At 39.3% G+C, this 14,649-nt stretch overlaps 1 protein-coding gene across 1 annotated transcript in view; it reads left to right on the top strand.

Annotated features, from left to right (window-relative positions):
* The window catches only part of SPTA1 (spectrin alpha, erythrocytic 1), a 75,562-nt gene that overhangs the window by 59,430 nt on the left and 1,483 nt on the right, over window positions 1–14,649 (top strand). The window contains exons 43-51 of the mRNA XM_050779975.1: window positions 4,173–4,382; window positions 6,892–7,188; window positions 8,024–8,136; window positions 9,308–9,325; window positions 9,776–9,827; window positions 12,010–12,197; window positions 13,113–13,166; window positions 13,555–13,701; window positions 14,437–14,581. Coding sequence (XP_050635932.1) covers window positions 4,173–4,382; window positions 6,892–7,188; window positions 8,024–8,136; window positions 9,308–9,325; window positions 9,776–9,827; window positions 12,010–12,197; window positions 13,113–13,166; window positions 13,555–13,701; window positions 14,437–14,581 — 1,224 coding nt within the window. The remainder of the gene's footprint in view (window positions 1–4,172; window positions 4,383–6,891; window positions 7,189–8,023; window positions 8,137–9,307; window positions 9,326–9,775; window positions 9,828–12,009; window positions 12,198–13,112; window positions 13,167–13,554; window positions 13,702–14,436; window positions 14,582–14,649) is intronic.

The following is a 14,649-nucleotide window of genomic DNA, read 5'->3' as shown; positions in this document are numbered from 1 at the left end:
TTGGCTATTACTTTACCTAATTTGATAATTTTATGGAAAAAGTGAGTCTGTTTACATTTAAAGTATTATAACTAACTCATGAACTTTGGTTTAAAGCTTTAACTAAACACCCTCTGCCATCCAACCCCCTACATTTTGGTCAGGGATTGAAATGATCCAGGACACAGTTTTGGCCTCTTTGAAGACTCACTTTTTTTTTTCACTTTGCCCCTGTGGCCTTTCAGGTATTTCAGTGGAAGCCCTTTAACCAGGGCTGCTCCTACCTGATGGGTCCTGAAGTAAACTCTGTGTCACTGCTGAAAATTCTAGTTAGGATTTTACATTTTTAACTACCATTTCTGCTTGACTTCTAGACTTGTGTGCTATACAGTTTTGGCATCTAAAATGCTTTGAGGGGAAAAGATGACAGAATTCTTCAGTTTCCTTATTATAGCCCCTCAAATTCTGGCTATCACAGTTCCTCATTATGCCAAATTATGTCTCTTTAACGCCATGAGATTTTCAAATGCTCTGAGCAATGCTGACTCCTCACCCTCTAATACTTCAATATATAAGAACTTGTACAGCTTATACTTTAAAGGGAAATGTGGAGAGACTTATTTTGACTTCAGTGATGTTCCCTTCTGTCTGGAATTTTAGTCCCTTGAGTTGTAGTTACCTCTGTTTCATTCTGATTCATTTCAAGCAGCTGACTTTTTGTACGTTTATCTAGCCATTAATAAAGTTGCCCAATTAGACAAATACAAGCCACTCTATCAAAACTGAAAGGGAAACTTCCTGAATTTTGTGTGATTTTGATATGAATGTTTCTGCAAAAAATGTATTTGTATAATTGGCACATCTAGGAGGTCTTTTGTTAGTGTACTTCCAAGGTCCCTACTAGTGCACTGCTACTAATTAGAACAAAGAATATAATAAGTAATATAGGAAAGTCTTGGAAAGGTGTGTGCTGTAGGAGAGATTTAGTTTTCATTGTGAAAATTTAGAGTGTCATATCATACTCCAGTATTTCCTTATATTAATGTATTAGTCCAGTCTCATGCTGCTGATGAAGACATACCCAAGACTGGGTAATTTATAAAGAATAGAGGTTTAATTGAGTCACAGTTCAGAATGGCTGGAGAGGCCTCAGGAAAATTACAATCATGGCAGAAGGGCAAACAAACACTTCCTTCTTCACATGGTGGTAGGAAGGAGAAGTGCCAACCCAAAGGTGGAAAAACACATTATAAAACCATCAGATCTCTTGAGAACTCACTATCATGCCCTCATGATTAAATTATCTTCCACTGAGTTCCCCTCATGACATGTGGGGACTATGGGAACTACAATTCAAGATGAGATTTAGGTGGGGACACAGCCAAACCATATCATTCCACCCCTGGCCTCTCCCAAATCTCATGTCATCACATTTAAAAACACAATTATGCCCTTCTAACAGTCTCCCAAAGTCTTAACTCATTCCAGAATTAACTCAAAAGTCTAAGTCCAAAGTCTTATCTGAAATAAGATAAGTCCCTTCTATCCATGAGTCTGTAAAATCAAAAACAAGTTAGTTACTTCCTAAATACAATGAGAGTACAGGCTTTGAGTAAATACACTAATTCCAAATGGGATAAATTGGCCTAACAAAGGGCTACAGGCTTCATACAAGTCTGAAATCCAATAGGACAGTCATTAAACCTTAAAGTTCCAAAATGATCTCTTTTGACTCCATGTCCCACATCCAGGGCACACTGATGCAAAGGGTGGGCTCCCATGGCCTTGGGCAGCTCCACCCCTGTGGCTTTGCAGGTTACAACCTCCCTCATAGGTGCTTTCATGGGCTGGCATTGAGTGTCTGCAGCTTTTCCAGGTCCATGTTGCAAGCTGTTGGATCTACCATTTTGGAGTCTGGAAGACACTAGGCAGTACCCCAGTGAGGACTCTGTGTGGGGTGGGGGACCTCCAATCCCACTTTTCCCTTCTGTGCTGCCCTAGCAGAGGTTCTTCATGAGGACTCTGCCCCTGCAGCAGACTTCTGCCTGGACATGTAAGTGTTTCCGTACATCCTCTGAAATCTACAAAGCTCCCAAACCTCAATTCTTGACTTCTGTGTCCATGGAGGCTCAATGCCACATGGAAGCTGCCAAGGATTGGGGCTTGCACCCTCTGAAGCCATGGTCTGAGTTGTACCTTGGCCGCTTTTAGCTACTGCTAGAACAGCTGAAGGCAGAGCACCAAGTCACTAGGCTGCACAAATCAGAGAGCCCTGGGCCCGGCCCAGGAAATAATTTTTCCCTACTTTGCCTTCCAGCCTGTTATGGGAGGGGCTGCCTTGAAGGTCTCTGACCTGCCCTGAAGACATTCCTCCCCCGCCACCCTTTGTCTTGGTGATTAACATTCAATTACTTGTTACTCATGCAAATTTCTGCAGCTGACTCGAATTTCTCCCCAGTAAATGGGTTTGCTTTTCTTTTTTTTTTTTTGAGACGGAGTCTCGCTCTGTCACCCAGGCTGGAGTGCAGTGGATCTCAGCTCACTGCAAGCTCCACCTCCAGGGTTTACGCCATTCTCCTGCCTCAGCCTCCCCAGTAGCTGGGACTACAGGCGCCCGCCACCTCGCCCGGCTAGATTTTTGTATTTTTTAGTAGAGAAGGGGTTTCACCGTGTTAGTCAGGATGGTCTTGATCTCCTGACCTCGTGATCCACCCATCTCGGCCTCCCAAAGTGCTGGGATCACAGGCTTGAGCCACCGCGCCCGGCCGGGGTTTGCTTTTCTATTGCATCATCAGGCTGCAAAAATTCCAAACTTTTATGTTCTGCTTCCTCTTGCATGCTTTGCTCTTAGAAATTTCTTCTGGGCCAGGCGTGGTGGCTCAAGCCTGTAATCCCAGCACTTTGGGAGGCCGAGACGGGTGGATCACGAGGTCAGGAGATCAGACCATCCTGGCTAACACGGTGAAACCCCGTCTCTACTAAAAAATACAAAAAACTAGCCGGGTGAGGTGGTGGGCGCCTGTAGTCCCAGCTACTCAGGAGGCTGAGGCAGGAGAATGGCGTAAACCCAGGAGGCGGAGCTTGCAGTGAGCTGAGATCCGGCCACTGCACTCCAATCTGGGCGACAGAGCCAGACTCCGTCTCAAAAAAAAAAAAAAAAAAAAAAGTTCTTCTGCCAGATATGCTAAATAATCTCTCTCAAGTTCAAAGTTCTACAGATCTCTAGGGCAGGGGCAAAATGCTTCCAATCTCTTTGCTACAGCCTAGCAGGAAAGGCCTTTTTTCCAGTTCCCAACAAGTTCCTCATCTCCATCTGAGACCACCACAGCCTGGACCTCATCGTTTATATCACTATCAGCAATTTGGTCAAAGCCATTCAACAAGTCTCTAGAAAGTCCCAAATTTTCCCACATCTTCCTATCTTCTGAGCCCTCCACGTCTCTAGGAAGTTCCAAACCTTCACACATGTTTCTGTCTTCCTCTGAGCCCACCAAACTCTTCCAATCTCTACCTGTTACCCAGTTCCAAAGTCACTTCCACATGTTCAGGTATCTTTACAGTAGCACCCCACTCTCTGCTGTACCAATGTACTGTATTAGTCTGTTCTCACACTGCTAATAAAGATATACCCAAGACTGGGTAATTTATAAAGAATCGAGGTTTAACTGACACATTTTAGCACGGCTGGGGAGGCCTTATAATCACGGAAACTTATAATCACGGCAGAGGGGGAAACAAACACATCCTTCTTCATAAGGCAGCGGAAAGAAGTGTTAAGCAAAAGGGGAAAAAACCCTTATAAAACCATGAGATCATGTGAGAACTCACTCACTATCACAAGAACAGCATGAGAGTAACTGCCTGCATGATTCAATTACCTCCCACTGGCTCCCCCCCACGACATGTCGGGACTATGGGAATACAATTCAAGATGAGATTTGGGTGGGGACACAGTCAAACCAAACCATATCAATTAATTTTATATCTAGCATAAAATCTAACTGTAAAATATACATAAACTGGAGCTTTCATCCCCAAATGTTTGCTTACATCTCTAAGTTATATTTCCTTTTTCTTAATCATCATCTTAATTCTTGCCTAACCTTATCTATGATTAAAATCTGGTGGAACCCAGATGTGAATGATCATTGCACCATTTTCCTGTTCATGGCCTCTCTCCTGATGTTTCTCAGGATACTCTGGATGCCAGTTTGCAGAGTTTCCAGCAAGAGAGACTTCCCGAGATCACTGACCTGAAGGACCAATTGATTGCTGCTCAACACAGCCAGTCGAAAGCCATTGAAGAGCGTTATGCCGCCTTGCTGAAGCGCTGGGAGCAGTTGCTGGAAGCCTCGGCAGTCCACAGACAGAAATTGCTGGAGAAACAGCTGCCTCTACAGAAGGTTTAAAAAATTTATGAGGCATGATCAGTTCTCTGTTACCTGTATGTTAGCCATGAAATTCAGAAATAGACATTGGAAACTCTGTTTGGATAATACATAAGCCTTTTATTGCATTGAAAGATGTCAGGAAGACATTCTTACTGAGCAAAAAGTAGATTGAAAAGAAGCTTAAAAATTTTTTTTTAGCATGACTGATTAGTTGCATCACCAACTTGAGATGGAAACCAAGCAAATATAGTGGAAGAGGTAGATGGAACAAGAGGATGGGAGGTCTTTGTATAAGGTAGAATTAAAACTTTCAGGCAAAAGTCAAGTTTGTCCCTGTGCTTTTCCTAACCCAAATAAAAGGAGCACTGGACAAGTTGTCATAAAACATGTTCTCACCTTATATCAAGCTTTCCTAGGTTGAAGACCTTGTAAAAGTCACTTAATATCCCTAAACCTTGATATCCCCATTTAGAAAATAGAGTAGTATCACCATTCTATTCTGCCTTTCTGTTATTACTATTAAAAAAGATAATGAATCAAAAGTGCAATATAGACCCCTAAGTTCCATATAAATATGTAATCAAAATGTTCCTTCAAATATTGGCTGCTAAGGCATTGGATATTGATCATAAAAATATCAATACTAGAAGGAGGCCAGGCATGGTGGCTCACACCTATAATCCCAGCACTTTGAGAGGCTGAGGAGAGCGGATCACGAGGTTAGGAGATTGAGATCATCCTGGCTAACACCATTAAGCCCCATCTCTACTAAAAATACAAAAAATTAGCCGGGCATGGTGGCAGGCGCCTGTAGTCCCAGCTACTCAGGAGGCTGAGGTAGGAGAATGGCGTGAACCCAGGAGATGGAGCTTGCAGTGAGCCCAGATTGCGGCCACTATACTCCAGCCTGGGCGACAGAGCAAGACTCCATTTGAAAAAATGAATGAATAAATAAATAAAAGGAAATCAGAATGGTCAGTGGAATTACTGAGCACTCCTAGACCCTTAGAATCATTGTACTTGGTAGTGAATTAAGTCAAGGAGTTAAGGAATTTAGGAAATAACACAAGAGTAAAAGTCAAGTTAGATTCTTAGTTAATTTCTACACTTTTGAAAAACACAGGCCTACATCAAATAAATCTTAGGTGAAAAATTAAATCAATTAAGTGGGCAATTTTACACATATATGTGCATTCTACATAGGAAGCTCCTTCATATTTTTAATCTTTTTTTTTTAAAAAAAATTCAAACTGCAAGGAGTTTTATTTTATTTTCTGATTACAAAATATTTATAAAGTATTCACTCAATCTATAATATTATGAAAACGATATGAAATACTTTATAGGTTTCTGTGTCCTTTTCGTGTAGAGGTCATGTTAATTTTCTCTGTATTGATCTATTTTGGCATATAGATTGCTGAAATGAATACAGGGTCAGATGTAATGGTTTAATACCTTTGAAATCCTCCCTCCATTTGGGCCAGTTTTCTTCTTTTTATTTTTTTATTATTTTTTTATTTTTTTATTTTTTTCATTTTTTTTAAATTTTTTAATTTTTAATTTTTTTATTTTTATTATACTTTAAGTTCTAGGGTACACGTGCATAATGTGCAGGTTTGTTACATATGTATACTTGTGCCATGTTAATTCTTGTATTTGGGAATGAAAAATTCATTTTTATGTTTGCTCAAGACAAACCTCTTCAGCAGTACAATGTGCTGACCCAAAATCTGTGATGTATTTTAAGTAGGAAAGTAGTTTTGATCACTTGCTGTTTGAAAAAAATCATGCTTTTTCTGTCATTCAGTAATACAGAAAATTCGGAGCTATTCAGAGCATTTGGATAATGCCAGACAGTAATACAATAATACATATATTTGTGCTAAGGATTCAGGTTAGAGGGTAGAAAATGAGTTCAAGCAGTGGTTTGAAAGGTTTCGGGCATGAAATGAGGCCTGAACAAGGTTTAAAAGGAAGGTAGGAGAATGACCTAGGCTTGTCAAAGAGAAGTCAGCTCAGTGTGCTCTACAGAAGCTTGTACGATAGAAAGATAAAGTAGATAAAGGAGATAACAGATTTTCTTGGTTTGTTTATTCAATCATTATTTCATCCATTCATTCAATGCCTTTTTTTTTTTTTTTTTTTTCATGTTTACTTCCTGCCAGGCAGAACTGGAGCATAGACTTTAGAATAAGAAATCATATAATTGGAAACTACCTTTGCTACTTTTGGAATTTTAAAACTGAAATAATTTCAGAAATCATTCGACCTCCCTCCTTTGTAAATGATGGAAGACTTAAACAGTTTCACACAATGAGAAAACGCCAGAACCAAGGCTCGTTCCACTAACTCACATGTTCAATCATGAAAGTACACAGTCCCTACTGGTTTTAGCTCTGCCCTTTTAGATTGCTGGCCCTGCAGATATTTAAAGACAGGCATTATTTTTATCCTCAATCTTGTCTTCTGCTGAGAGGCTTTATCAGGAAAGATGGTAATGTCTTTTTTTTGCTCTCTGCAGGCTGAGGACCTGTTCATGGAATTTGCACATAAGGCTTCAGCTTTCAACAACTGGTGTGAAAAGGCGGAAGAAAACTTGTCAGAGCCTGTGCACTGTGTCTCCCTGAATGAAATTCGGCAGCTGCAGAAAGACCATGAGGACTTCTTAGCCTCCTTGGCTGGGGCTCAAGGAGACTTTAAATGTTTGCTGGAGCTAGACCAGCAGATTAAGGCCTTAGGTGTGCCTTCTAGCCCTTATACCTGGTTAACAGTGGAGGTGCTGGAAAGGACCTGGAAGCACCTATCTGACATCATCGAGGTAACCTGGGACACGGCAGAAACTTCCTTTGGCTACAGTGAACATAACCACTTTATTATCCAAGTAAAGAGACTTTTGAGATAGAAGGAACACTATTAATAATTATACTGGGAGAGCAGGCATGAAACATGACAGTCTAAGAAAAACTGGAAAGCATGTTTACAATAGGTATACCCTATGCCCCATAATTTGGGCAGTTCCCTGCTTCCGAGTGTTGAACAATGATTCTGAGAAGCAAACAGAAGCCCCGAGACATAGTTCTAATGATGAGCTATGAAAAGTCCATGAGGCTTGTACATGGATTCAGAGTTGACATAGCCCCCTCATTCAGGGCATTTTCTTTTTTAGATACACCTCCAAAAGTGCCTTGCTACATATATATTTTTAACTTTTGTCTGTGTATAATAATGTTCATTACTAAAACTATAAAACATAAAATGTATAATAGAAAACTAACCATAATGTCACCATTTTTAGATAGTAACTGTTGTTTCTCAGGGTAGCAAGCCCTTAAGGCTGCTTTTGTGTTCATTTAAATTAAATTTCCCCAAAAAAATTACAAAGAGGGGAGGTTTGCCTTTATTACTAGCATACTTATTACAGGACTTGGCCTTAGAGGAGCCTGCAAGTCCTTTTGGGAAATACATGAGCTATCTTTACATTTTAGAGGTAACAGAGGTGGACTGCATAAAATATGAGCACACAGGCACATATCTCTGGAAGATATGATAGACTTGAGAGAGGAAAGATATGCAGCTGAGCCTACAAACCAATTCTCTTATGGCAAATAAAGGCCTTCAGTGTCAGTCACGTTGTCTGTGATTTGGGGTTTTAGGAACGGGAGCAGGAGCTGCAAAAGGAAGAGGCAAGACAGGTCAAGAATTTTGAGATGTGTCAGGAGTTTGAACAGAATGCCAGTGCCTTCCTTCAATGGATCCTGGAAACCAGGTGTGCTGTGCTACATCCCAAACCATGACCCTTACACCACCTCCATTTGCGTTAGGGATGAAATATGTGTTTGAAGGGAAGAGGAGAGACTCTGACAGCATGTATTCTGCCCTAAAATCACCATATCTTGCCTATGCTTTATATTTGGAGTTGACTGTTTTCTGAATCAATCCTTGGTAAAACAAGAAATGACAATTTCATCCTTCTGCTTATTTTGTACACTTCTGTATTCTCTCCTTGATACTCTCACCTTTCTTTCTGTTGCCTGTAATTTCAGTCCAAAATAATAACAATTTCTTAGGTTTGCATGCCACATTGCACTTTACAGAGTACTTCCATATCCATTACCTCACCTAACTGTCAGAGCAACCTTGAAAAGTGTACAGAGCAGATCTTATTAGCTCTGTTTCCAAGTGTGGAAAGTTCAAGTAGATAAATTTACTTGCTCAAGGTCACAAATGTATTTACTGGCACAACCAGAAGCAGAACCTTCTATGAATACCTCCTATGAAGCCATTCTGTTGTGCACCTACTAAAGTTCTAATGAGAATCAAGTGAGATAATTTATGTTCATTGTACTTATTAGTAGCAAACTGTTCTGCACCTGAAGATAACGTACGTCACATCTTCTGGGGTAAATGATCTAGAAAAAGGAGACTTAGAAGATGTAATACGTTAGAATACATGGTCAAAGTTGGTAGATAGTATCCAGTAGGTGGGTCAAAACTGTGGTCTTCTGAGAGTTAATGTGGTGGTTTAGACAATTCATAATATACACTTTTCTACATACTCACTGACAATGACAAATGAACAAAAAGAAATCCTATACCATGTCTAAACCCTCTGACAGAAGGCAGAGAAGACACAGAACACCCTTCTCTTACTCTTTCCTGGATGACTTCATCACATCCTGGCTGTGTGTGTCCAATACCAAGCATATTCCTTAACATTGGTGCTCCTTGTCCCGAAGCAAGGAGCTTTATGGGAGACTGTTCTTCTCAGAGTGGGAGAGGCCTTGGGAACCAGTGGGTGGACAGGTTCATGTTTTGTGGCAACAAAAGATTTAAAATGTTTCATAAATCTGAGGAAATGAGATCGTTAAAGTAATCCATTTTAACATATCATCTCCCTTTTCTCTCATGTGATTCCTGTTCCGGACCTCCATGTCCAGGGCTTACTTTCTGGATGGGTCAGTATTTTATGCTATCATCATGTTTGTTTTATTATATTATTCTGGAAGAATTCATTAAGAAGGACTTAGTGCTGAGGCATCTTCATTCCATTGTAATCTGGTAGTATGGAAATAAAAATATGGCGTGAGAAGGAAAAGCTCATTATATTTCATTCTACCCTTATACTTCACTAGATGGAATCTTGCCTACATTGCTTAAGTGTATGTTTAAGAAGAATAATTAAGAGGGGTACATGAAAGCCTTCTCCTAGTCAGAAAACAACTAGGGAAAGTCTTCCCTTCTCATCAGTCTGGCAAGGTTGTGAAAATTTGGTTCTGTGAAACTTCGCTTCATGGAAGCCACATAACCTTGAAGAAGTTGAAACAGAGGAGCTTTGAGTTGGTATGAATGTATAAAATATTGACCTGTGATGTGATACATAATGTTTTCCTTTGGTTCTTAACTAGATCATTGCTCAAGGAAACAGGAACTCTGGAATCCCAGCTGGAAGCAAATAAAGTAAGTATTGTTTTTTCATTAGCTGAAGATATTGTCAAAATTATAAAGAGTGTAAAAATAATCACTTAAGGGCAGCCCAGGAGATACTTTTAGGTATGTATCACCTAAAGTCCGTTTTAACCATAGGCCACCACATCATGAATATAAACCTCAGTCTACTTAAATCTCTGAATTTCAATCTCTGCATGTATACAATAGAGTTAGTATCCATTGTAGACTCACTGTTTGCCCTGAGGAAAGAATTTCATGGGAGACTCTGATCTGCCCAGAGTGGGAGAGGCTTTGGGAACAGTAACTGGATGGGTTCATGTTTTGTGGCTACAAAGGATTTAAAACATAATGATGAAGTAAAGGAGCAAATGTAAAAGTGCCTAACACTGGCAAATTTCTGATATTATATGATGTAGTAAGATGATACAACTGAATCTAATAATCTCTTGACAATTGAGCAAAGTAATGGGTTAGAACAGCATTTCTCAACTTTACTATCATTCTTGCAGCAGAAAAAAAACTAATTATATTTAATTATTTTTCTAACAAAATAATGAAATACTAAAGAATACAATGTCAGGTAGTTCTGACTGTCATCTCACCTGAGTTAAAGTGAGTTTGTCGAGGTATGATTGAAAAAGAATTGCACCTTTAATGTGGACAGTTTGATGAGTTTAGACAATTGGATGAGTTTGTGCAAAATAATACCATCGTGTATGTGACCCTTTGTAATCTGGTTTCTGCTTAATTGTTTTCCCTTTCACTTCCTGTTACTGTCTTCCTACTTTATGCGTTAGGTATTAGGAAAACAGTTTTTTCAAGTTCCTTTGCACACACACTTGCCTTTGCCTGAAACACTTAGGCTTTCCTTTGGTCACTTGATGAGCTCCATTTATTTTATCAAAAAGACAAGAAATAATGGATGCTGGTGAAGATGTAGAGAAAGTGGAAATAGTACAGCCACTATGGAAAACACTATGGAAATTCCTCAAAAAATTAAAAAGAGAAAGACCATATCCCATTATTGGGTATATATCTAAAAGAAGGAAAATTAATATATTAAAAAAATATCTGCACTCCCATGTTTATGACAGGAGATAACAGGGAGACTATTCACAATAGCCAAAATATGGAATCAACCTAACTGCCCATCAATGGATTAACTGATAAAGAAAATATGGTATACACAATGGAATATTATTTGTCCATTAAAAAATGAAATTCTGATATTTTCAGTAACATGGAAGGAAATGAATGTCATTATATTAAATGAAATAAGCCAAGCACAGTAAGACAAATATTGCATGCTCTCACTCATAAGTGGGAGCTAAATAAAATGGATCTCATGAGGAGAGTATATTGGAGGTTACTAGAGGATAGGAATGGTAGGGGGACACAGAGGAATGAAGAGAGGTTGATTATTGGGTATAAATATACAGTTTGATAGAAGAAATAAGACTAGTAATTGATAGATCAGTAGGGTGACCATAGTTTACAATAATATCTTGTATAGTTTAAAATAGCTAGAAGAAAATAATTTGAATGTTTCTAGCATAAAGAAAAGACAAATGTTTAAGGTAATAGACATCCAACATATACTGATTTGATCTTTACAAATTATATGAACATATTAAATTGTCATGTATACTCTGAAATATGTACATCTATTATATATAATTAAAACTTAAAAAAAATATGTCAGGAAAATTTGACCTTTGAAGGGCTACAAGCTTTGTCATATCCCAGATTGTTTTCACTGCACTCCACAATCATCAGAATCAATTCACACTTGCCCTCTGTGGGGAGTAATATTCCCTCATTGAGAAAGCATGGCAAGATCCAGAAATTTGGCATATAACATGTCTGCGTGGCAGGAGCAGCCTATGAACATCATCCCAAGTTGACGAAGGCAGCCCAGGAGTGAACAGTATGTGTGTGTATGTATAACTACTAACTCTTAGATTTATATATTACTGAATACGAGAATGACAGGTTTTATTCACCTAAACTTCCCATTATTTTATAAATGAGGGCTACAGAAGTGAAGTGATTTTCCTGAGTAGTTCATTTTTTCACAGACAACAAGAAAATCCCTGAAAACAAAATCAGCCAGTTATCTCCTCTTTCACCTCTAGGTTTTGAGCTGGCAACGTGGACGACTGACTGTCTCTCTTCTCTGTCATTTTTCCAGAGAAAACAGAAGGAGATCCAGGCAATGAAGCGTCAACTAACCAAGATTGAGGACCTGGGGGACAACATGGAAGATGCTCTGATCCTTGATATCAAATACAGCACCATTGGATTGGCCCAGCAGTGGGACCAGCTGTACCAGCTTGGGTTGCGGATGCAACACAACCTGGAGCAACAGATCCAGGCCAAGTATTGAGGGAACGCACCAGAGCAGGGAGGGGTGCAGGTGGTGTTAGGTGTTAGGACCTTAACTAAGGGCTAGAGTTTGGTGCACCAGATAAAAGAGTTGCTTCAGAGTACCAATGTTCTGGGTCTTTACTGCCCCACAGAATGACTATTTCTCTTTATACTGAAATCCATCATGAAATAAAAGACAGTGCTCTCCATCCACCTGAGCCTACTCATCACCCATTTGTACAACAACTGACTTTTATACCCAATTTCTCAGAGTTCTTTCACCATCTTATGTGATCTCTTAGGAAACCATTCCCTTTCATAGAATTTTATCTAAAATGTAATGTCTAAAACAAAAGAAACATTTAAAGCATGGCCAAATAGAGCAGAAGGGTGGAAACTCATTATTTTCTAGATAAATTCATCATATCAAAGCAGCTGCAGGTCTCAATAGCATTTTGGCAACATTTTTATCTAGATAAGGATTGGCAAACTTTTTCTGTAAATGGCCTGATAATAAATAATTTAGACTTTGTGAGGCTCATATATTTTCTGCTGTAACTCCTTGACTCTGCTGTTACAGTGAAAAAAGCAGCTGTGATAAGTGAATGACCATGGCCATGTTCCAATAAAGCTTTGTATATGGACATTGAAATTTAAATTTTATGTAATTTTCATGTTTCAAAAAATTTTATTCTTTTGATTATCTTCAACCATATGACAATGTAAAAGCTACTCTTGGCTCCTGGACTGTACAAAAACAGGTGACAGCCCAGATTTCGCCCACGGACTACAGTTTGCCAACTCTTGAACTAGATGACTCAAATAGCAAATTGTCCATTCAAATTTCTCTCTCTTCCATGTAGCTTGTGTTCTTCTACCCTGTGTTTTATATACAGGGTAAATTCATGTTTTTGTTTTTTCTTTCAGGGACACGATAGGTGTGAGTGAAGAGACTCTGAAGGAGTTTAGTACAATCTATAAGTGAGTATAATTTCATAGTTAACTGTTTCTTTGTTTTTCAGACTATTCAGAATGAGGCTACAAATAATGTTTCTCTCACTCTATGAGGCTTGATGGAATCTTAAATGAAGACCTAGATATGCTCATTAGCTCCAGTCATGGCTTTCTGTGAGATTTTCAGACTTCAAAAAATATGTTTCTTCATTCTCAACATTTTGTGCTTTTCTTTCTATCCATTAGGTTAAAAAAAATGTACAGGACACAGACAGGCTTTCTATTCAGTCCTCTGATAGCTTTATGACAGGTCAATAAAGCTTCAGCTGACACAATAAGACATATTCCTTTCTGTTCTCACTTGGTTTTTCTATTGAGCTTGACAAAAAAACTTTTTTCTTTTTTTATTCTTTAGACACTTTGATGAGAATTTGACAGGGCACTTGACTCACAAAGAGTTCCTGTCCTGCCTGAGAGGACTCAATTACTATTTGCCCATGGTGGAGGAGGATGAACATGAGCCCGAGTTTAAGAAGTTCCTGGATGCTGTGGATCCAGGGAGGTAGGAACAAGACTAGGGGATCAGACCACAGCAGGGATGGGGGTTTGGAGGGAGAAGCACAGAGAGTAAAATGATCCATAAAACATGAAATTAACTCATCTGAGAATAGGAAGAAATAGGCAACCATAAATGAATTAGGCAGCTCTTGGTGCCCTTTCAAGATTAGCTCAGCAGTAAATTGTGCTAACTTTAACTCAAGGACTAGCTTTACAATTTCTCCAATTCATGATTTATGTTCAATCTATGAATTTCAGTTGCTTTTATGGATGAGACTAGAGAGAAGAATCCCTTCATGTATGTGAGATTTTAAGGAGACATAGGTGATTCAGAGACCAACACATGGGGTTGGGGTTGTTATGTGCTTATGGGAGTGTGTTAGATCATCAAGAGATCAAGTTACTGTTAGGGACTAATTCTTGCTAATACTAAAAACCGAAGAAGCAGAAATTATTTGAGGTGCTGATGGAAAATTTCAAAATTCACCGAGAATCAGGCTGAATGACCCATGTTGAAACAGAGTCTGGAGCTTAGTAAACAGTGTATATTTGGCTGTAAAATTGTGATGAAGGGGAGCCAAAATGGAGAGCATAACCCATCTCATCCTAGAAAGCTTAGCTGGAAGAGGCACTTGGAGAATCTGGCTTTCCTCTGTTTCCACAACACTGAGTAGGATATAAAAGGGGCCTTCCTTCTCTGCCTTGAGAAGGCTCAGCTCCTGATCCATTTCTCCCACAGGAAGGGCTACGTCTCACTGGAGGACTATACCGCTTTCCTGATTCACAAGGAGTCAGAAAACATCAAGTCCAGCAATGAAATAGAGAATGCTTTCCAAGCCCTGGCGGAGGGCAAGTCATATATTACCAAAGAAGACATGAAGCAGGTCTGATTCTGGTTGCTTCCACTATTACACTGTCATCCTAATTTGAATTTTGGTCATCTCAGGCCCGG

The sequence above is a fragment of the Macaca thibetana genome, chromosome 1, assembly GCF_024542745.1.
Source record: "Macaca thibetana thibetana isolate TM-01 chromosome 1, ASM2454274v1, whole genome shotgun sequence".
Taxonomy (NCBI): domain Eukaryota; kingdom Metazoa; phylum Chordata; class Mammalia; order Primates; family Cercopithecidae; genus Macaca; species Macaca thibetana.
Note: the sequence above shows the minus strand (reverse complement) of the source record. Positions and strands in the feature narration are given on the sequence as shown.